At 44.6% G+C, this 24,521-nt stretch overlaps 1 protein-coding gene across 4 annotated transcripts in view; it reads right to left on the bottom strand.

The window, feature by feature from the left end:
* Positions 1-24,521, bottom strand: part of STAT3 (signal transducer and activator of transcription 3) — a 67,617-nt gene that overhangs the window by 17,562 nt on the left and 25,534 nt on the right. For all 4 annotated transcript variants that reach the window (XM_045781596.2, XM_045781598.2, XM_045781597.2 and 1 more), the window contains exons 2-8: positions 11,023-11,173; positions 9,728-9,872; positions 8,823-8,921; positions 2,601-2,696; positions 2,335-2,416; positions 2,039-2,133; positions 1,715-1,866 (exon numbers count right to left, since the gene is read on the bottom strand). In XM_045781596.2, coding sequence (XP_045637552.1) covers positions 1,715-1,866; positions 2,039-2,133; positions 2,335-2,416; positions 2,601-2,696; positions 8,823-8,921; positions 9,728-9,872; positions 11,023-11,150 — 797 coding nt within the window. In that variant the 5' untranslated portion in view covers positions 11,151-11,173. The remainder of the gene's footprint in view (positions 1-1,714; positions 1,867-2,038; positions 2,134-2,334; positions 2,417-2,600; positions 2,697-8,822; positions 8,922-9,727; positions 9,873-11,022; positions 11,174-24,521) is intronic.

The following is a 24,521-nucleotide window of genomic DNA, read 5'->3' as shown; positions in this document are numbered from 1 at the left end:
TGATTTCAGGGTCATGAGTTCAAACCCCACATTGGGCGTAGAGCTTACAAAAAAATAAATAAATAAGAAAGAGGGTATCTATTTTGTTTTCTAAAAATAGTCCCTTCCTAAAATGTAACATTTCAAAGAGAGAGCTAGGCATAGAGGAAGAGGTGTGAAAACTTATACCCCCAAAGAAGGGGCGCCTGGGTGGCTCAGTCGGTTAAGCGTCTGCCTTTGGCTCAGGTTATGATCCCAGGGTCTTGGGATCAAGTCCTGCATCAGGCTCCTTGCTCAGCAGGGAGTCTGCCTCTCCCTCTTCCTCTGCCCCTCCCCCTCTGTCTCCCTCTCTCTCTCTCTCAAATAAATAAAATCTTAAAAAAAAAAAAAGAATGTATTTTTAAAAAAGCACTTAAAACTGCTTTCAGTGAATTAACAAAATTCCGGGTTAGTGCGATAGGAACAGACAGGCTTTCTCACGTCGGGCTGCCCTAAATTCCCAACGTCATGCTCTACGTGCTGTGTGCCCCTGCATGTCAAGCTTCTCATAGTGTAAGCCGGTGCGTCAGGCGCACTGTTGGGCCTCGCACACGAGGGTGCTCACGAAGGACCTGCTGCGTGAACGAAAGCAAAAGAGCAGATAAAGAATGATCCCACTGATGTGAAAACGTAGAGATGACGATCTCTTTTTCTTTTAAAGATTTAATCAATGTATTTATTTGAGAGAGAGAGAGTCAGCGTGTACGTGCTGGGGGTGAGGGGGGCAGAGGGAGAGGGACAAGCAGACTCAGCACTGAGGACACAGCCCAACATGGGGCTTGATTTCATGACCCGCAGATTAGGACCTGAAGCGAAATCAAGAGTCAGATGCGTGACTGACTGAGCCACCCAGGCGCCCCTAGAGATGACTATCTTTACGTACATGTATACAGTAACAGATGGCTAGAGGTATGGCCATCAAAATTCTAGCTATAGGGACCTCTGAATGATTGGTTTTTAAAAGACCTTTCTTCTCTTTATTCATTTTCTGTGTATGAACTTCTTTCCCTTATAAAAAGCATGTATCACTTTAGATTATTAGAATAACTAAAATTCAAACTTCGGACTGTGCTATGTAGTTAAACCAAAAGCTTTACTTAAATCATTAAATAAAACAGGAGCGCCTGGGTGGCTCAGTCGGTTGGGTGTCCGACTCTTGGTTTCGGCTCAGGCTGTGATCTTTCAGGCGTGGGGCTCTGCACTCAGCATGGAGTCGGCTTCAGATTCTCTCTCCCCCTCTCCCTCCTCCTCTGTCCTTCCCGCCACATGCTCTCTCTCTCAAATAAATAAAACATATTTAAAATACAGCAATATAAACTTATTTTTATTAGAAAATTGTCCAAATAAAGTAAAACTCTTTAGACTTTAACTCTTAGACTTGTTTTTTCTTAAAACTTTGAGAGACAGAGAGAGAGAGAGAGACTGTACACAAGGAGGGGGAGGGGGAAAGGGAGAAGCAGACTCCCCATCGAAGAAGGAGCCCAACTTGGGGCTCGATCCCAGGACCCTGAGATCACGACCTGGGCGGAAGGCAGATGCTTAGCTGAGCGAGCCCCCCAGGCGCCCCTAGGCTTAATCTGAGTACATCAAAGTCTGCACCTGTGAGACGAAGCCCAATTCCTGAGCCTGCAGTTATGACCATAATTTTAGCACAGCATTCTGGAAAGAAAGGCAACACTCCTCTGTCATCTTTTACCAATTTTCTAGGCGATCTAGGCAGATGTTGGGAGGGCCCCCGATGCACGCAATCTGCTGCCGCCTCTTCCAGTCAGCCAGCTCTTCGTCCGTGAGAGTTTTCTGCACATACTCCATCGCGGACAACAGCCCCGCCAACTCACTCACGATGCTCTGGTTGGAAACCCAAACAAAGTCAGAACACATTTCCTCAGACCGTCGCTAACCACACTCTTTAGTCAATTCCAGAGAAGGAACTTAGTCGAAACCAGGCAAGCTCTGCCACGAGACGCCGCGAGCACGCAGGTGGAGGGGGCAGGCAGGGGAGGGGGTCCGATGCTCTTACGCGCCGCATCTGGTCCAGCGCGGTGAGCATCTGCTCCAGCTGCTGCATCTTCTGCCTGGTCACCGACTGGTTGTTTCCATTCAGATCCTGCATGTCTGCGGACGAAGGAAAACCCCCTTGACCCGCCGGGATCCTCGTATCCCGAACGACCGCGCTCCCGTAAGCGCCAGCGGCCCCTGCGCGCCACGTCCGCCCCCAGCCCGAAGCCGGAGCAGACGCCACACACGCAAGCCCGGAAACTCAGGCAACAAACTCATTTTCTACACTCAAGTTTAATGTCTCTAATAGTCACTTGCCTCCTTGACTCTTGAGGGTTTTGTAGTTGAAATCAAAGTCATCCTGGAGATTCTCCACCACTTTCATTTTCTGTTCTAGATCCTGTTTAAAACCAACAGACAAAACAAACCAAGCCAAAAGAGACAGAAGTGAACCAGATTTTCCTGGGAAGAGGGAAAAGAAAGTTTCTGAGAATTAAAATGAAGCCAAAACCTCAAAAAAGACACACACAGGACCCACAGGCCACGTCCCCAAGGAAAGGCTTCCTGCCCATGACTTGCTTCACCTGTACTCGCTTCCGAACATCCTGGAGGTGCTGCTCCAGCATCTGCTGCTTCTCCGTCACCACAGCGGCTGTGGGGTGGTTGGCCTGGCCCCCTTGCTGCCACAGGAGGGAATCAACACACACGTGAATGCAGGAGACATGGGGAGATGTCCAGTCACCATCCCACCCACCGCCCTTCCTGTTTGGCTGAGGTGCTGCCGCCACTGGGAGGGGAAGGGAAACAGAGGCAGCGGGCCGGGCGTCATCAGCGTGGTGCACCCTGGGATCATGACCTGAGCCAAAAGCAACACCTAATCGAGTGAGCCACTCAGGTGCCCCTAAATAAATCTTTAAAAAAAAAAAAAAAAAAAAAAAGCCGCGGTGATCAAGACAGTGTATATTGACACAGGACTGAAGTATTAACCAATGGAACAGAACTGAGAGTCCAGGAGGGACATCACAGACCCAGTTTTCCAAACTAGAAATTCTCAGTCTCAAAGACAGACTTCACACTGAGTCACCAAATCCTCCTGGCTCTGTGCTCTGTAATCTCGCAAACAGATCTCCGGTTCTCCTGGCTCAGCTCAAGCCCCAACTATGGATCTCTTTGCCTCTCATCTCCCTCCTTTCCAATCTGTTGCCTACGCTGCTAGCAGGGGTCTCTGATATAGACCCAAACACGCCAGTTCCACAGGGACCATCTCTCCCTTTCCGACGGTCCCCAGCCAAGTCCACAGAACACAAACTTCCCCGAGAAGTTTAGGGAACGCAACCTCCACCCCTGATTTATTCTCTTCATCGGGGGACTGACTCATCTGATCGGTGAGATTAGGAGAAAGATTCTGCGCACACAGATCTTCGAAGAACCCAGCACTTCAGCTGGTGCCTCTCTCCTCCACCTCTGCCTTCCTGGGGCACACCCAGGGCAGGAGACAGGGCCTGGTTTCTAGAAGCAGTTCTGAAGGCCTCTCGCTCTGTGTTCAGCGGGTATTTGTCTCTGGTCTCCGAAGCTCCGTATGGATGGCTGGGGATGTGCCGTTCTGCAAACCCAACCTCTGCACCCCCAGATGGAACACGGGGTGGGCATCAGAAATCCCCAATGGTTACCTGCCCAAACCGTGTTTTCCAGTCTTGTTTCACCAACAATACAGCTGACGGTTTACTGTTTTCAACTGCCACATCTACTTCTAAATTGGTACTGCACTTAAAGGGGAACAGTGGGGTGCATTAGCACCCACAGAAGCCCGCCTCTAGCACCCTTGTAAAAACCTCCTGGCTCCTGCTGCTTCCAGGTGTACACACCTCAACCCAGCACAGACCCGTGCCTCACGCAATCCCATGACAAGTGAAGCCTCCCCTCCCTGTGTTTCAGTCACCCCAAACTACCCACCCTTCCCCACATACAGCACGCTCCCTACATGCTGTCCGCTCAGCCCGGCGTGCGCTCCCGCCCAAGCAGACCTGAACTCCCTCACCTCCAGACTCAGTGCACCCGTCGGCTCTCCTGTAAAACCGTATTCAACTTCTGTAGGCAAAATTACTCACAACTTCCTCTATGTTTCTCTCACTCTGAGTGTTTGTACACCTATCATCCCAACTAGACTGAGAGCCCTGCTGGGCACGGCTCACATCTCCTCGTCTTCCTACCTCCTGGTGCTCGACCCATAAAAGACACTTAGGAATATGCCAGATGATGTAAACAGAGAAAATAACAGGAAGGCCTGGGTTGAGGCTTCAAGTATCCCATCTGTGGTTCTAGATCAAGGGCTGCAAACTTTTCCTATAAAGGCCGGTGGTAACTATTGTTGGCTTTGTGGGTCATCTAGTGTCTGCTGGAAACACTCAGCCCCGTCACTGCAGCACGAAAGCAACCAGCGACAACACGGACATAAAAGGGTGTGGCTGTGTTCCCCAAAATGTCATTTACCAAAACAGGCAGAGCAGGCTGGGCTGGGGCCACGGGCACTGTTTGCCAACCCCGGATCTATAAAATTGGGAACATCCATAGGGCACCTACTACTCCCCTGCCTCTTGTGATAAACTTGGGAACCTCAACCCAAATGGGCTTATATCAAGTATTTTCATCCCATGGGACAGGATGAACAGATACAGAAAGGTTCTCCAGAACAGAAAACTCCAGTGAGGCAGGGGCGAGCGCTCTTTGCTAACCTCCCCGTCGCCAGTGTCTCAAACAGTGAGTGTTATTAGTGCCCCCTTGTCCATATCTGAGCACCTCAGTGCTCTGCTGAAGTTCTTCAGCGGCTTCTCATTTCTTACAGTCGTGGTGACGTATGATGTTGGTGACAGTGCTCATGACAGTGATCGTGACAGCAGCAGCAGAGAGCAGTTCGTATTTACTTCGCATGTATGTGTCGGGCACTGTTCTGAGCATTTTGCAGGCACGAATTAATGAAGTTCTGTGAAGCAGGTAGTATAATCACTCCCATGGGAGGCACATTCCCACTGCCCGAGGTTACACGGCAAGGGGCAGAGCTATGAAGCTCAAACCCAGACAGTCTGGCCCCAGGACCCTTGTGGTAAACTGCTCTTCCAAAGCCCAGCTGCTGGGCATGACTAACTAAAGAGGTGTTCACAATATGGCCCTTGGCCTTTCCTTATCCAACCAGATGCTGAATTTTCCACAACTCCTCCCAACAATACATGTGTTCATGTTTTCCTGTCTGAACACGATCTTCTCTCTGCCTGGAGCGCTCTCTCATCAGGCTGGTGTATCGGTCATCGGCCTTAAGTCTTGGCTCAGACACAAGCTCGCTCTCTCTGCGATACTCTCCCCGACTTCCTCAGTTAGACTTAGATGTCCTTTCTTCTGCTACATCTTTGTCTTGTAAGAGAAAAAACTGTACACTTATGTTCATGGCAGTGTTATTCACAATAACCAAAAGGCGGACGCCGCCCAAGTGTCCCTCAACAGATGAATGCATCAGCAAAATGTGGTCCAAATACAGCGGAACATTATTCGGCTTTTGAAAGGCAGGAAATTCTGACACGTGTTACAACAAGGACGAACTGTAAGGAATTATGGTAAGTGAAGTGAGCCAGGCACAGAAACACAAACAGTGTATGAGTCCACTTCGATGAGGTCCCAAATTCACAGAGACAGAAAGGAGAGTGTGGTTGCCGGGGGCTGCAGTGAGACGGGAACGAAGAACTGTTGTTTAATGGGTATAGATTTTAGTTTTGTGAGGTGAAAAGAGTTCTGGAGATGGTTACACAACAATGTAACTGAACTCAACACGACTGAACTGTACACTTAAAAATGGGTCAGATGGGGGCGTCTGGGTGGCTCAGGTCATGATCTGAGTCCTAGGATTGAGCCCCGCATTGGGCTCCCTGCTGCAAACTCTGCCTGCCGCTCCCCCTGCTTGTGCTCGCTCTCTCTCTCGCACCCTCTCTCATATAAATAAATAAAATCTTTAAAAAAAAGAAAAAGGTTCAGATGGTGAATTTTATGTTGCGTGTATTTTACCACAATTTTTTTTTAAAGTGGGGAGGGGTAAGAAAAAGTCTCTGATTATAGTAAAGAAAATAAAACCCCCTCAGAGAAAGGAAAAAAAAAAGTCTCCTCTAACCAACCACTACGATGAGTCGGTATATAACCTTCCAGACATTTTATCATGCATACCAATAATATATGCATATTGTATACCAGTGTTTTTACTATTATGAATCAGATCTTTTCTTCTCTGACATTTTCTAACAGGTTATTGTTGCTATGTATAAGAGAACTATATAAGAGTCTTAAAGTATTTATCTTGAATGCAGTCATCTTTCTGAACTCTTGTTGGTGCCAATAGTTTTTTTTTTAATTATTTCTCTTGGATCTTATAGGAAGACCTATCTATCTATAAATACTGACAATTTTGTCTCTAGCTTTCCAACATGTATACCCCCATTCCTTTTTCTGTCTTATTGTATTGGCTGGATCCTTCACAAAAATATCAATGGAAGGATGCACCCTCAATCTTGTAACCTTTTTTTTTTAAAGACGTATTTACTTTAGAGTGAGAGACAGCGACACAGACAGCGCGGGGACAGACAGAGAGAATCTTCAAGCAGACTCCTTGTGGAGCAGGGAGCCCAACACTGGCTCCATCTCTCAACCCGTAAGTCATAACGGAGCAGGAACCAACGGTCAGACACTTAACTGACTGAGCCACCCACGTGCCTCTTGTAACAGTTTTTAATGAGAACAGTTTAGTATTTAGTGTTTTACCATTGTGCATACTGTTCCATTTGGTTTCTAGCAAATACTCTTTATTGTATTAAGAAGGCTTTGACAAATATTCTTTACTGTGTTGGGAAATTATTTTTATCCAGAAGGGACACTAAATTTTGGTGTCTAACAAAAATATGGTTTTTCTTATTTAATTTACTAATTTAATGAATTACATTAATAGAATTCCTAATGCTGAGCCATTCTTGCATTCTGAGAATCTAAGCCATGCTTAGTACACTGAGCAGGATACCAAACTCCTAACCATTTCCTTTACTTACACTGTCTTTTTAAGGTTTCGATATTAGGATTATTTCAGCTTCATAAAATAAGCTGGAAACATCTCCTTTATTTCTATACTTTGGAAGAGTTTAAATGGTAAGAGAACAATCAATTCCACGGAAGTTTGTTAAAACATTTAAACCATCAGGTCTATTGGCTTTTTGGTGGGCTAGGGAGTATATACTCTTTTGAAGTCTTTTTCAATATATTTCTATGGTCATTGATCTATTTAAGTTTTCTTCTTCTTTTTTTTTTTTTTTAAGATTTTATTTATTTATCTGACAGAGATAGAGACAGCCAGTGAGAGAGGGAGCACAAGCAGGGGGAGTGGGAGAGGAAGAAGCAGGCTCATAGCGGAGGAGCCTGATGTGGGGCTCGATCCCAGAACGCCGGGATCACGCCCTGAGCCGAAGGCAGACGCTTAACCGCTGTGCCACCCAGGCGCCCCTAAGTTTTCTTCTTTTTTAAATATATTTTAAATTTGTATTTTATTGCATTACGAAGTTGTTTGATTTTTCCATTTCTCCCAGACCACAACCTCCTCTAAAGCAGAGGGTCATAACTAGCCTAACACAGCAGGATATGTACACACATACACACATAATAGATTAGATGCTGTAGATATTCGAGATGTTCTAGACAGATAATGTATTAGATGTTCTAGGTATATATGTATTACATGTTCTAGATAGATACGTTTATTATGTGGCAGTGTAAGTGATAGGTCTTTCATATATCAATCTAAGTGATGAGACCAGCAGCGTGGAACTGTTCCTCAATGGGCCAATTAGTGTCATGTTATCTCCATTCCCTAAGCTAACTGTATCTCTAGCTCTAGTGAGTGTATTCGCAAACTTAACCACAAAAGAGAAATGCATATGAACCCGAATGACTCAATCCCAAAGCATCTCCGAGGTGGCAACCAAGAACAGTACATTATCATTTCCCGCTGGTGCAAATGTGAACTGTTACAGCCTCTGGGGAAAGGAACCTAGATCTATAAAAGTAAAATATATAAACCCTTTGACCTAGGGCTTCCATGCCTGGAAATCTATCATAGAGAAATCAAAGCACAAATATATAAAGCTGTAAAGGGAGACACTGCAGGAGTGTTTATAAGGAGGGAAAAAAACAACCCAGAATGAAGCAAATGTCTATGGAAGAGAGAATAACTGAATAAAGTACAGCAAATCTACACTACGGAGTATGATGCAGCAAATAAAATGAGTTAGCTCTATTCTAATGGACCTAGAACGATTTAGATGATATAATAGTAAATGAGAAAAGAAAGATTCAGAGAAGTAAACCCATTCAAATATGATGTGTGTTGTGTGTGTGTGTGTGTGTGTGTGTGTGTGTGTGTGTGTGTGTATTTTCTGTAGTTTATGAGTCTGGAGAAAGGTATGGAAGGATATACACCAGACTATTAATGTTGGTTTCCTGGGAAGGGATAATAAAGAGAGGGAGTAACATTTCAGATTTTTGTAAAACCTTCTTCCTTATACTATTGTGTCAATTTTAATTTTTTTTTAAAGGAGAGTGCATTATGTACTCAAGGGGAAAAAAACAATCATTTGTATTGTTTAAAAGAAAAAAAAAACAACAAAAACATCCACTTCTACCATGGACGTTGGTGCACGCCCTAGACTGTGTAAGAGCAAGCACATCTCTGGACACAAGAAGGAAAGCGTGTCTTCAGTGGTGCTTTGTTTCTTCCCACGTCTCACCTGGGCTGCAGTGGCTGCAGTCTGGAGCAGGCGGGACTCTTCCCATAGGCACCGGGCCACGATTCGGGCAATCTCCATTGGCTTCTCCAGATATCTGCTCTGTAAGTAGGGGAGAGAGAATGAAAAGTAGCAGGAGACTAAGGAGATGTGGACCCAGAGTATTACATCTACTGCACGCAACAATAAAACGAGGGCCTCAGAGCCTGGCTGCCACCAGCGGGAGATGAGGGGGAGAACAGAAAAAAGGCAGTCACAATGGGCTGCACTTCTGTGACAGAAGACACATCAGTTTGCGTCTTTGGACGGTATGTTATCCTGGTCTTTAGTGGAGGTGAGTATCCAATTACGGTCAAACATTTAACATTTAAAAATAAGTCCTCTGGGGGGTCTGGTGGCTCAGTCGGTTGGGCGTCTGACTCTTGATTTCGGCTTAGGTCATGATCTCAGGGTCGTGAGATCAAGTCCCAAGTCAGGCTCTGTGCTGGGGGTGGAACCTGCTTATTATTCTCTCTCTCTCCCTCTGTCCCTTCCACTCCCCTTTAGAAAGAAAGAAAGAAAGAAAGAAAGAAAGAAAGAAAGAAAGAAAGAAAGAAAGAAAGAAAGAAAGAAAGAATAAAGAAAGAAAGAGTCATCTTCCTATGAAACCACTAGTTTTGATCAGTTATTAACATGCTACTGTAATATGATTAATGTAACAGTAAGGTGATTACTCCAACCGACAAAAGAAGTGGATTTCAGATAATGACGCTCAAGGGTGGGTATACAGAGGTTTGAGGAAGAGCTAATAATCTCTCCTTTGACTTAAACTCCAAGATAGGATCGCATTACCTAGACAAATGAGAAAAGAAATACTTCCTGGATAGAAAGCTAACGCCCTACTCTGCGGGGTCAGTTTCTCATCACACCTGAAGGAACTGCTTGATCCTTCGCAGATTGTGCTGATAGAGAACATTTGACTCCTGTAGGAAGCGGCTGTACTGCTGGTCAATCTCACCCAAGAGATTATGAAACACCAAAGTCGCATGTGATTCTTTGCTGGCCGCATATGCCCTAGGAAAAGGAAGAAGGATACAGAACGATTCTGAAACCGACACACAGCCGAACACGCGCACAAGCGTGCACACACACACGCACAGAAATCACCGTCAAGGAGGGAAGAAAACAAGACAAACCCGATGCTTTAACCCACCCATCACTTTAGATTCACCTTGCTCAGCAACAAGAAATATCATGGATTCAATGATTATTAACAATTATTCCAGACACTATCAGCCACTGCCATAGTCTATACTTACAAAATATTCAAGTGATGCAGACAAATATGCTGTTTTGCTTTTAAATTCTCAGTCAGTTCTGCAGTCAGATTGTTAGTAGCAAATAAGCAAACCCAGGCTGGGATGGCCCATCTCCATCATCTCTGACTCGCCTCTCTGGCCCCTCACCAAATTCTAGAAAAACTAGGTCATAGGCCCAAATTAAATGAAAATTAATAGGTGAATCTGAACACATTAAAATAAAGGAGAAAAAAGGGGAGCCTGGGTGGCTCAGTCAGTTAAGTGTCCGGCTCTTGGTTTCGGCTCAGGTCATGATCCCAGGGTTTTGAGACCGAGCCCCGTGTCAGTTCCACACTGGGCGTGGAGCCTGCTTCTGATTCTTTCTCTCCCTCTCCCTCTGCCCCATCCCTGCTCTCTCTCTAAAAAAGGGGAAAAAACAAAGGAAATAGTCCTTGGAATTCTGGGCCATTATCTCCTCTATGAACGAGTCCATTTCTCTTACAGTGAGTCTCCTTTCTTTAATTAAAGGGGAATCAGAATTACTGTCCCAAATCTTTACCCATGAATGAACTCTCACTGAGATTTAAAAAAAAAAAAAATTTGTAGTACATCCCTGGAGTGTCAGAACCCACAGAGGATCTCGCCGAGGAAGCGAGATCCAAATCAGCCTTCACATCACCTACCACCAAGCAGGCTGCTTCAAGGCGCCAAAAGACAGCTGCCCGCACATGCGTCTAACGCAGAAAATAAAGTTTAACATACTTTTTACGAGACTGAGAGTACCTCTTTATCTCCTGATCTCTTTCACCCCATCACCTATACCCGTAAGTGTTTTGATGAAATAGCACAGCGTTAAGCTAGAACAGGTTATATCTTGACTCAAACCCAAACCTGACACTTGGGGGAGTTTCTCAGGAAGGACTTACCAATCTTGACTCTCAATCCAAGGGGCCAGAAACTGCCGCAGCTCCATCGGGAAGCTGTCACTGTACAGCTGATGAAGCTGCTCCAGGTACCGTGTGTCGAGCTGCTGGAGCTGATTCCATTGGGCCATCCTGGAGCAATCAGGGGTCCCAACTGTAAACCAAAGCGGCCAAGCCTCAGTAGGAGCAAACAACGTAGAAACACCCCATCGACCCCACACAGGCTCATCAGGTCTGTGATTAGGGATAAAAGATGCTTTGGACAGGAACCTGCCTGTTTCTCCCAGTTGACAACAATACAGACACATCCACAGTCTCTGCGTCTGCAAGCACATTCCAGCTTCTCCTACACCGGGATGCCAATGCGGGCAGAGCATCTGCCAAGTTCCAGAACCCATTATCTACCACATGTATGTGAAGTCGAAAAATAACTTGACTTCCAGATTCCCACTTCCTCATCTATAAAACAGAGAACATCATTCCCACCTCTCATGGCTGCTGAGAAATTTCTAAAGAACACAGCATGGTACGTGGCATACAACAGATGCTTGACACATGTCAGCTCCTTTCTTTCCACCATACCCTCTTTTTCAGAGGGTGAACTGGAAGGTGTAGACAACAAACCTAAAGTAAGACCAAAATGTGGGATGTGGCTGTTAAGGGAAGACAGAGCTAATTCTAAGAATACAAGCTTAAAAGTATAAGCAAGGACCTGCCTGGGCTTCTCCCACTCAATAAAAAGCAATTTTGCTTTTAAAAGTTCTCAGTTGGGGGGCGCCTGGGTGGCACAGCGGTTAAGCGTCTGCCTTCGGCTCAGGGCGTGATCCCAGCATTCCGGGATCGAGCCCCACATCAGGCTCCTCCGCTATGAGCCTGCTTCTTCCTCTCCCACTCCCCCTGCTTGTGTTCCCTCTCTCGCTGGCTGTCTCTGTCTCTGTCAAATAAATAAATAAAATCTTTAAAAAAAAAATAAAAATAAAAGTTCTCAGTTGGGGATGAGAAAGAAGAGAAGCTAAATACAGTCATACGAGTTGTCCCCAAGCTCACCAATACCTCCAGAGAAACGCTCAGGTATGAGAAACCAGCCCGGTTTCTCTGATCACCTTTCTTCCTCTTTCTAAATAACTTGGGTCACAGAAATATCAATACAGACCAAGCAGTCTTTTTTTTTTTTTTTAAGATTTTTTTTTTTTAATTTATTCAGCAGAGATAGAGACAGCCAGCGAGAGAGGGAACACAAGCAGGGGGAGTGGGAGAGGAAGAAGCAGGCTCACAGCAGAAGAGCCTGATGTGGGGCTCGATCCCACAACGCTGGGATCACGCCCTGAGCCGAAGGCAGACGCTTAACCGCTGTACCACCCAGGCGCCCCTAGACCAAGCAGTCTTAAGAAGTTGTCAAAATAACTAAGAGTAAGAGCCAAGAGTAACAGAGTAATAGTAATAACTAATACATGTACCAATCAAAGTATCCAGAGATGATTCTCTTGGATTGTGAGAACACTGAATGGAAGACTGAATGCACACATTATCCAGAGTTCTTGATTCATTTCTCAGAGAAGGTGCAAGGAAGCACCCTCATAACTGCTCCTTTCATAAAAATTATGGAGCAAACTGGTGACAAAACCAGCAGGTCTTCTGTTCTCAAAGCGGCACGTGTCATGGTGGCCAAGTGGCTCAGGATCAGGTTTTCGTACAGAACCCCGGGCTGCAGTTCTCCCTCGTCCTCTGCGGGGACACACACAGAATACCCTGCCTGCCACTGTGAAGGTGCCATCACACGTCCAGGAGAGCACAGGCCGTCTCTCCCCACCGTCTTTTACACCGAACCACGAACAATCGAAGGCAGCACTATCCAACAGAGATGTAATGCAAGCCACATATGGAACCTTAAATTTTCAAGCAGCCATATTAAAAAAAAAAAAACTAAAAAGAAACAAGTAAATTAATTTTAATGATATATTTTATCTCACTCAATGTATCTAAAAATAGGGCACCTGGCTGGCTCTGTCAGTAAAGCATGCAAATTCTTGATCTCGGGTTCATGAGTTCAAGCCCCACAGTGGGCATAGAGCTTACTTTAAAAGATAATAATGAAATAAAGTTTAAAATACTTTAATATATATATACATATATATGTGTGTGTGTGTGTGTGTATATATATATATATATATATATATATATATATATATATATATATAAAATGTTATCACCTCAACATGTAATTGCACAAAAATTAGTGAGATATTTTACATTCTTCTTTTGGTACCAAATTCTCCAAATCCAATGTGCACTTTTACACTTACAGCACAGAGCTGAGGTATTTCCCTCCTTGTGGGCTTAAATTTCACTGGTGAAAAAGTTCAATAAAGTTGGGCGCCTAGTTGGCTCAGTCGTTTAAGCGCCTGCCTTCGCCTCAGGTCATGATCTCGGGGTCCTGGGACAGAGTCCCACATGGGGCTCCCTGCTCAGCAGGGAGTCCGCTTCTCCCTCTGCCCCTCCCCGGGCTCATGTACACCCTCTCTCTCTCTCTCAAATAAAATCTTTTTTTAAAAAAGAAAAAGTTTAATAAAGCACAGAAATGAGAATGTCAGAATGAGGTATTTGGCCCCATCAGACCCATGTTTCCATAAATAAACTAAACCTTCCAACAACATTAGAGGTGGTGCTTGGGATTTTTTTAAAACAGTGCCTTCCTTCCTCTTAGGCATCTCCCAAACATTTTCAGCTACCACACCTTTGCTGTTGCCCCTATCCTCACTACCCCCAAGGCCAGCCTGTCCCAGGACAGATGCTGCTTGGGCAGTGGTGCATGTATACTAAACACTGGCCAGAATGAAAGCAGTAGCCGAGGCATTATAATCATGGTGTGGATTACCCTCAAGAAGAAACCAGAGGCTGGGACGCCTGGGTGGCTCAGCTGGTTGGGCGTCTGCCTTCAGCTTGGGTCATGATCCCAGGCTCCTCGGATCGAGTCCTGCATCAGGCTCCTTGCTCAGCGGGGAGCCTGCTTCTTCCTCTCCCTCTGCCTGCTGCTCCCTCTGCTTGTGCTCTCTCTCTCTCTCTGACTTATAAATAAATAAAATCTTTTAAAAAATCAAAGGCCACTAGAACTCTTACAATATGCACATTAGGGCCAAGTTAAAATCTGCCTCAAGGCTAGAAGTATGAAGATCCGCCTTACGTTTCTTAGGATGTGATCTGCATAGAAATCTATATAACATGTCAATATATATAGATGCTACTGTGTACAAATGTGCCCAAACTCTAGACCTACATAATTCAACATGGTAGTCACTAGCCACATGTGACTACTGAGCACTTGAAATATGGCTGGTTCAAACTGAGACATGCCGGAAGTGTGAAGTATACACTGGATTTTGAAGACTTAGCGCGCGTGCGCGCGCACACACACACACACACACACACAAAGAATGTAAAATATCTCATTAACATTGAAATGATGATATCTTAGACATATTGAGTTTCAATTCTTTTTTTTTTTTTTTAAGATTTATTTATTTATTTAGTTGACAGAGAGAGACAGCCAGCGAGAGAGGGACACAAGCAGGGGGAGTGGGAGAGGAAGAAGCAGGTTCCTAGCAGAGGAGCCTGATGTGGGGCTCGATGCGGGAACACCAGGATCACGCCCTGAGCCGAAGGCGGACGCTTAACGACTGCGCCACCCAGGCGCCCCTGAGTTTCAATTCTTTTTACTTCTTCTAATGTGGCTACTAGAAAATTTAATATTACGTGTGTAACTTGTTTTCTGTTTTTTTCAGACACTGCCTCTCTTATGTAACCAAAAAGCTACGGTTCTCCTAATAAAGGAATTAAAGAAATAGATACCCACTTTTTTTTTTAAGTACACTCTCTACCCGCAACGTGGGGCTCAAACTCACAACTCCAAGATCAAGAGTCACGTGCTCCACCAACTGAGCCGGCCAGGCGCTCCTAGACACCTACTTTCCATAGTAAAGTCTAGTGTTATAAATTAATTTTAAAAATAGACTAATTATTTAATTGCTTATCTTGGATACAAATGTAGAGCCATTACAATCTACTCCCTGAAGTTCCATGCTAGAACCATAAAATAGGGGCGCCTGGGTGGCTCAGTCGGTTAAGCGTCTGCCTTTGGCTCAGGGCATGATCCTGGTGTTCTGGGATCGAGCCCCACATCAGGCTCCTCCGCTATGAGCCTGCTTCTTCCTCTCCCACTCCCCCTGTTTGCGTTCCCTCTCTCACTGGCTGTCTCTCTCTCTGTCAAATAAATAAATAAAATCTTAAAAAAAAAAAAAAAAGAACCATAAAATAACGTCCCACTACACCTGCTCACCTAGGGATGAACATTGGGGTCAAACACGAATATATGCATTTTCAAACCATTAAAAAAATTATACGTTGTTGAAAACTGTCTAATTCATTTCTAGTCCATAACTCAGAGGGGTTTTTCACTGTTGTAGTTTAGGTTTTAGCGGGGGGGACAACACAAAGGGGATAGTAAGTAGTCCAATAATTTTGTCATTTCTTAAACCAGAAACCAGTTACTAGTTTTCTTCCGTAAAATTAAAGAACCAAAAATGACTGGCATTATGCTCTACTTCTTAATCTAATCATTGTAGGTAACACTGTAATAGCTATCCTGTATTTTAAAGAAATCACTGCATATTAAACCCAAAAAGCAGACAGCATTTTCAAGGAGAACGTGAGCAGCGTCAAATAGTGACGATTTCCTTACAGGCTGCTTAGCTACAAACCATATGTAACTAACAGCAGTCAAAGAGCAATCAGCCCAAATGCTCTTCATAAAGGCCTCATATCCTTAGGGGATCACTAGCCAAATTGTCTAGGAAAACCTTTGCCAACTAGCTTGTGGCCACTGTTTTACCGGAAAAAGTTTTACAAGAGCCTCCCTTATTTCACAATCTCAATTCTGTTTTTTCCAATTACAAGTTAATCTAAAGGACTCCACTCAAGTTCTAACTAAAGTATTTCTTCTCTACAGAATAATGCTAAGCCTGTGATTTAATAACCACTTTCACTGAACCGCAGGACACAGAAAATGATTTGCACAATTTGAATGCCAAGTACCATTCTGGGTGCACAGGAGAGAAATGAATGCGTTCTACGGAGGGGCTGGCTTGAGGCATGACGTCGGGCTTAATTCTCCCCACAGGTGAGCGCTAAGTTTAGGTTAGCGAACAGCAGATGGTAGCATATAAAGGCAGGGTAAGTGCGATCCTGTTTTCTACAACTTTAGAGAAAAGAAAAATAAAAATGAAACAGCAAGTCACCAAAGACTTTCCGGACTTTTCAAAACAGAAATTTCTCAACCCCTTGGGGATAACTTACCAACAAGTCATAAAGCAAACAGCTATTGTCTGATGGGGAACTTATTACTGTAAAGATCACTAAAAAGTTTGTCCACAGTCACAGTTTTCAATTATATAGTGCATTCTAAGGAAACCGAGAGATGTGTCGAGAAACACAAATCGGGACGCCTTAGAAAAGGGATTCATTACATCATTTCATAAAACTTCATTTTAAATTAAGATTTATGTTTCACATCCACGCACTAGTGGATTTACGACAGGCGCGATGGAGCGAGGGCCAAAGTGGGGAGGGAGACGAAAACCCCAGCACGTACAACAATCCAGAACAGAAAGTGATTTAAAGATAATTTCTGTTCCACCTTATCACATGATTCTCCTTTGGGTGTTAGTCATACTTTGTGTTAGAAATACCTATATTATAAATAAAGCATAGCCATATTTTACCCGTTGCCTCTACTAAGCCCCTCTTTGCTGTCAGGAAAGGCCCAGTGACTAAGGCAACCAAAGTATAAAGTAACAGAAATCTTTTTTTTTTCACATTTTACTAATATTTTTACTGAAGTACCATTGACATATAATGTTGAGTTAGTTTCAGGTGTACAACTTAGTGATTCGACAAGTCTATGCTATGCTATGCTCACAAGTGTAGCTACCGTCTAACAAATATTCTTGCACTAATTTCTATAGAAATTAGTCCTTTTAAGAAGGTATTTTTTAAATTTTTTAAGAAGATTTTATTCATTCATTTGACACAGAGAGATAGCGAGACAGGGAACACAAGTACAGAGAGCTTGGGACGGAGAAGCAGGCTCCCTACTGAGCAGGGAGCCCAACGTGGGGCTCGATCCTAGGACCCATGAGATCATGACCTGAGCAGAAAGCAAGAGTCAGACACTTAACTGACTTAGCCACCCAGGCACCCCTTTAAGAAGATATTTTTAAAGATGATGAAAGTAATAATGTTCATTACAGAAAGTTTGGAAAAATATGAAAAAAACCCAAAAGATAAAATCATCCATATCCTACCATCCTACTCTCCAGAACCACAACTGACAAGTTCATGTAATTCCTTTTAATCTATCTCAGAGTGTGTATGTGTTTTATCTCTTTTAAAATGTTAGGGTTGCCTGGCTGGCTCAGTCAGTAGAGAGCATGCAACTCTTGATCTTGGGGTTGTGAGTTCAAGACTCACTCTGGGTGTAGAGATTACTTAAAAATTTTTTAAAAATCTTAAAACGTTGGGATCATAGTAATTTTACAGCTTTATATTCTCTTTTAAAGCCTAATATATAGGGGCACCTGGGTGGCTCAGTTGGTTAAGCGTCTGCCTTTGGCTTAGGTCAAGATCCCAGGGTCCTGGTATCAAGTCCTGCATACAGTTCCCTACTCAGCAGCAAGTTTACTTCTCCCTCTGCCCCCCCACCCCCCACCCCCACCCCCCCGCTCATTCATGTGCGCTCACAGTCTCTCTCAAATCTTTTTTTTTTTATAGATTTTATTTATTTATTTGACAGAGATAGAGACAGCCAGCGAGAGAGGGAACACAAGCAGGGGGAGTGGGAGAGGAAGAAGCAGGCTCCCAGCAGAGAAGCCTGATGTGGGGCTCGATCCCAGAACGCTGGGATCACGCCCTGAGCCGAAGGCAGACGCTTAACCGCTGCCTTAACCGCTGCGCCACCCAGGCGCCCCTCTCTCAAATCTTTTTTAACAAAAGGCTTAATATATAGTAAACACTTTTCTCTGAAGATACTTTTGTTCCCTGCAAAACAGCTATGTGGTTTGATTCTATCAGTGTTTTCACTCTAATCCTGCTAATCTCATCAAAGGCTACAAAATTATTTAGATTTGCAAGCTCCAATTTATTTATCCTCATCATACCACATTCTAAAATAATCTGAGGTAGCTGCGAACTCCATAAAGTAAATTAGGGAGGAGAAAAAAATGAGAAAAGTAAAAGGCAATTAATGCTAGACAGGCACTCAACCTTCATGAAATTTTCATTATAGGATAAAAGGTGTAATGAACAGCAGGGAGCCCATATTTAAATATTACAGTTTTAAGTATTTAACCATTGATAATTTTTTAAAAGATTTTATTTATTTATTTATATGAGAGAGAGAGAGAAAGAGCATGAATGGTAGGGCAAAGGGAGAAGGAGAAGCAGACTCCTTGCTGAGCAGGAAGCCAAACACGGGGCTCGATACCAGGACCTGGAGATCATGACCTGAGCCGAAGGCAGACAGTTAACCGACTATGCCACCCAGGTGCCCCTAACCACTGATAATTTAACTATTCATACTTACCTTAGACATTAAGACTCTGGAATTTCAAATTAGAAAAAGATAATTCAAAATAAGTATGCCTGGGGGAGCCTGAGTGGCTCAGCTGGTTAAGTGTCTGAGTCTTGCTTTTGGTTCAGGTCATGATCTCAGAGTTGTGAGATCAAGCCCTGCGTGGGGCTCCACACTGGGCATGGAGCCTGCTTAAAATTCTTTCTCTCTGCGCCTCTCCCCCAAGTGCACACTCTCTCTCTCTCTTTTTAAAAAAAAAAAAAAGTATGCTTGTATAGTAAACATAATTTTATTGCTTACAAATCCAAATAGTACTTTTATAAGGTTTAAGACCAGGTGTTTGCCTTTATAATACGAAATTTATATATAAATCTAATTTTGATTTCCTAAGAAGAGAAAATATTAACAGTTGAGCACCCAATCCAACTATAGTTATGTAATATTCAAATATATTTAATTACAAATATATTTAACTACAAATAATTACAAATAATATTCAAATATACTTAATTACAAATAATAGGATTTCTGACTTTACAGTCAGAAACCAACTCTTCCTTGTAAAAATGGACATAGAGATATAAGGGAATGTGAATTATAGCTCCCTACTAATATGGCAAAACTGAATATATGGACAGAGTACTAAATTACTGGGGAGCAGAGCTCAGAGAAGTGAGGGAAAGGGCAGTTTTTAAAAGATTTTATTTATTTTATTTGAGAGAAAGCGTGTGAGTGAGATAGAGAGCAGGAGCAAGGGGGAGAGGGAGAAGCAGACTCCCCACTGAACAGGGAGCCTGATGTAGGGCTCGAGCAGGGGGGAGAGGGAGAGGGAGAAGCAGACTCCCCACTGAACAAGGAGCCTGATGTAGGGCTCCATCCCAGGACCCCGAGATCATGACCTGAGCCGAAGACAGACACTTAACTGACTGAGCCACCCAGCTCCGACAATTTTTAACGCAACTCTGGAACATTCTCAACCCAAAAGTCTATTATCCCTCACTCCTCTATCTCACTTTAACTCTTGGTAGAGTTAAAGAATCTTGTGCCAAGGGGCGCCTGGGTGGCACAGCGGTTAAGCGTCTGCCTTCGGCTCAGGGAGTGATCCCAGCATTATGGGATCGAGCCCCACATCAGGCTCCTCCGCTAGGAGCCTACTTCTTCCTCTCCCACTCCCCCTGCTTGTGTTCCCTCTCTCGCTAGCTATCTCCATCTCTGTCAACTAAATAAATAAAATCTTAAAAAAAAAAAAAAAAAAAAAAAAGAATCTTGTGCCAAGCACCTTATTTTTTCTATTCTAAATCCTAACATACTGCAAGGTCTTAGCACTAGCAGTACCTTCTTATAGCTATCTAACCTATATCCAGAAACACAGAGAATAAATGTATCAGATTCACAGTTAACTCTAAGAGATGAATAGTGCCAGGAATGTGAACAGCGAAAAGGAAAAAGATCTAGGGCTCTGACCCATGAAAAACAATCAAAATCTTAAAAACAATGGGGCACCTAGGTGGCTTATAGTTAAGCATCTGACTCCTGATCTCAGCTCAGGTCTTGAGCTCAGGGTCATGAGTTCAAGCCCTACATTGAGCTCCACACCGGGCCTGGAGCCTACTTAAAAAAAAAAAAGTCTTAAAAACAAAATTACAAGAACTTCTCAGAATCTAGTACTCCTTCAGTTATCCAAAAGGATTCTGTGAACTATGAAGTGCCAATGTCTCCAGTTATGTCAAATCTAATAGTGTCAAGGAATTTAAAAAAAAAAAAATGATGCATTCCCAGGGCACCTGGGTGGCTCAGTTGGTTAAGCATCTGACTCTTGATTTCAGCTCAGGTCATGATCTCACGGTTGTGGGGTTGAGTCTGGCATTGGGCTCCTTGCTTGGGATTCTCTCTCTCCCTCTGCCTCTGCCCCTCCTCCTGCTCGTGCTTGCATGCTTGCACTCTCTCTCTCTCTCTCAAAATAAATAAATAAAATCTTTTAAAAATTGACGTATTCTCCATACTTGATTTGGTATAGGTACCATATTTGATCACAAATATTTCAGATTAAAGGAGCAACAATATAAACATAATTCTTTCTAAACTGAAAGTAACACAAGTAGACGTGCTTTGTCAATTACTGAGTGTGCAGCTTATGGTTAAAACTGCTTGAGAACAGGTCTGAGCTCGAGATAAAAACCACAAAACAGACCAAATTGGTGTGTCACGTGGCCTCCCCATTTTGTGACACTTCCACTCGCCTGACCAGACACCCTCCACCGAAGCAGGGTGGTGTGAGGCCAAGGACACGGGAGAGACTTTGACACGGAAGGGCCTGGGCCCAAACCCTGCCTGCCATTTATTAGCTATTTCTTTCAAGGACATTACTTGACTACTGAACAGGCTTTTTCTTCAGTAAAATGGGGAAGTATCACTGTTTCCAGACTGTTGTAAAAGTTAATAATAATAATAATAATAATAATAATAATAATGGATGTAGGGCATCTCGGGAGGGAGTTTGTAATGCTGTGATTTAGTGTATATATGTAAAGGGAAGAGAGAAGAACAGGGGGGTTGGGTGGCACTCCGATCAAGTATCTTCCATACGCAGTTCACCTAAGGATAGCTCCAGGTCCTAAAAAGACTAAAGGTGAAAACACTAAGTGATACCCAAATGAAAGAAAAAGAAAGTAAGAACCTTGGTTTAAGAGCAGATCAAATAACTAATGATTATCACTAATATTTATATAGCACTTACTATGTTCCAGGCACTGTTTTAGGCACTTGACATATTGATTCATTCCATCCTCACAACAACCCTATGAGATAGATACATTTTTATCCCCGTTTTATACTGTGGGAACCTAAGTACAGAATTTTAAGTGATTCACCCAAGGTCATCAGGTAGTAACGTCATGGAGCTATAGAATCATAATCCAAACAGTTGGTTTTCAGAATTCTTGCTCTTAACCGTTAGGCTAGAGTGGGAATTTTCATTGATTTTTAAGGAACCCATGAGTCAATCATGACATCAAGCCAATGTGATCTTATGGGGTTTTTTGTTTGTTTGTTTTATTTTAATAAGCTCTCTGTCCAACATGGGGCTTGAACTCACGACCCCGAGATCAGGAGTCACGTGCTCTACCAACTGAGTCAGTCAGATGCCCCAATCTTACGGCATTTTAGACAGCCACATACAGCGTTTGAATTAAAGAATCTATCCATCCCACTGTAAGTAGGCCCCCATCTAGAATGAATCTCTGACTGTATCACAATTTAAATGTTGCAACTAAAAAAAACAAACATATTCAGGGATGGGTAATCAGGGTGTGAGGAGTCTGAGAACTTGAACATTTTGCCCAGCAAGAAGGCTTGGGGAACAGGAAGTGTGGTTAGGAGAGGGGAAGATAATTACAGAAGAGCGGCTCTTCAAATACGTGGAGGGCGAAACACTCCAGAATCAATCTGCTTCCCCATAAGACCTACCCCTGATTCTGCCCTCTGGAGTATTCCCTCTGCATGCAGAGGTACCCCAGCCTGCTGCAGACCAGAAATCCAAGAGCAATTTTTTTTTCTTTGAAGGTAGAGATGCCTGGGACACCAAACCAGATTTGTCAAATCAGAATTGGGGAGGGAGGGACCCATGTTTCAATATTTAAAACCCCCTTGGACGATGCTGTGTAGGCAGACTGAGGACCCCCGAATGAGAGCAGAGGTCAGGATCTGGATCATCAGGAGCACCTGAGGGGCTTTCAGAAGCCAGGTGTCGGTCCTTACTCCTGACATCCTGAGTGATAATCTCCAGGGATGGGGTCCCGGCAGGTGTAATGAAGCACGACGCTGCAATGACTGTGTAAAACTATGGCATGAGACGAGGTTGGAGAAGGCTCCCATGTCAGCCATACTAATAGGAACTCTTGACCAGGGATAACAAGGCAGTCTGAACAAAGTTTTCAGCAGACTGGTGACAATCTGATTTACATTCCAGAAAGGTCCCTCAGGCAGCAATCATCAAGGTGAGATCTGGCGGTGGCCGGAAGCTGGGTAGCAGCCCCACAGCTGTTCTGAGGTGGACATCTTCCAGAGAGATTAAAGAGGGAGCTGGGCTGGGGCTTGGTGACTGTCTGAAGGGCAAAGGGGACTCAGACAAAGGGAGGAGTGAGGAACCACCTCCCCGGCTCCTGTTGTGTTTGGTGTTCAAACGGAGGTTAAATGTTCGTTCGCCCTGAGACATGTGGCAGCAGTGACCCCGACACTAGGAGAGCCCCTGGGCTGGCTGGCTGGCCTCCAGAGACTATTCAGTCCGTAAATCACGATCGGGCTCCATTCCCTCAAGACAGGAAAGTTGCTGTGACCCAGGAATAAAGGCTGCAGGGGAAGTAGCGAGCGATACTTAACACGGGCCCGGGGCTTGCATGCCACCTGCCAAACTTGCCCGCCACCCCCGCCACCCCGCCCCCAGCAAAGGAGTCAAAGGGAAAAGAGAACCAGCCAGAAAGCTCAGAACCAAATACACACGGGGCATGACAAGAGCCCTTCATGGTCTCCCCACATCTGCCTGCTCCCCGCCGGTGCACTTCCCATGGTTTGAGCAGAGAGCCCTTCCTAGGACACGGGCCTGATGCGGCTGCAACTCCCCCGCTTAAGACCCCTCTGATGACCCTGCACTGTTCTTAGGCTGAAAATCAAAATATGTAAAATCAAGGCAGAATAGTGCTGTGCCTCGGGCATGGGTCCAGGTGCCCCCACTGAGGTGTTGGGGGGCGAGTGCCTGCCGGCCAGTGAGCCTCTCTGTGCCTCAGTTGCCCCACCTGTGAAAAAGGGCAGAAAACAGGACTTACCTCATAGGGTCACCGTAGGAACTAAATGAGTCAATGTACACGAAGGACTTCAGATGCAGCCGGAGTGCAGTACGTCCTAAGTGTTTGTGAGTGTCACTCATGTGGCAAACGGCCTGGTGAGCCCTGCCTTTCCTGCCCCAGTTGGTACCAGCCTGCTGGCCGAGCGCCCGGCACTCACTCTGCTCTTCCTCCCGCTGCTCAAACACACCAAGGCCTCCCTCCCAGGGTCCTCCTTCTAACGCCATTCCCTCAGCAGCGCTGGGCACCGGGACTCCATAACCTGCACTTGTGACCGCTCGGCTGGATGTCAGCTCCACGAGGGCAGGAAGAGCTGTCCTTGGCTGTCGCTCAGTAGCGAGTTCTCCTCCTTACCCCCCGGGGCATCCAGCACGGTGCCCCGCTCCCAGAAGAGGGATTTCAAACACATGTACTGAATGAATAAACTGCTGGGATATTACCACTCTATGGAATCATCCAGATTGTCCCAGGCGAGGACACCACATCTGGTAAGAATTATTCTGAGGAGCAGACAGACCAATTGACCAACTCTTTGAGTTCTGCTGTCGGAAAAATTCAAGGATGATCCCTCAGGGACCTTTCAGTAAGAGTAAAATCACAGACAGCACTGTCCCAGCATAAAAGCATACACTAACTCCTCACCGTCTAATCCCAAATCTTGATCCCTGACTCAGGCTCCCCGATTCCTCAGCCAAGTCTGTCACCTCCCTCCTCTCTCCAGCCTCAAGATACCTTTCAAGTCCCTTTATCTCCTCCCCCACCCCAAACCCCAGCCTTTGTTCCTTTCTTGAAGATGTTCTTGCCTAAAGTGCTTCTCCCCTTGGTGGTCCTTTATGTCCCTTTACTGTCTCCGTTAGAAAGGCTTTCCCTAACCCCACCTCCACTACAGTCACTGCTTTAACTCTGAACACCCACAGTACTTACACACCCATCATGTCAAAATTTTTCCGGTTGCTTTGATTCCTTCTCCATGTGAGGAGTTCTCAGCTGGCAACCCTCATGTATCATTCTGAGTTAGAGCTTCCGGTTGGATGTTAGATGAT

Source organism: Ursus americanus, chromosome 23 (assembly GCF_024610735.1).
Source record: "Ursus americanus isolate L20-20 chromosome 23, mUrsAme1.1.p, whole genome shotgun sequence".
Lineage (NCBI taxonomy): Eukaryota > Metazoa > Chordata > Mammalia > Carnivora > Ursidae > Ursus > Ursus americanus.
This window is presented reverse-complemented; position numbering and strand designations above follow the sequence as displayed.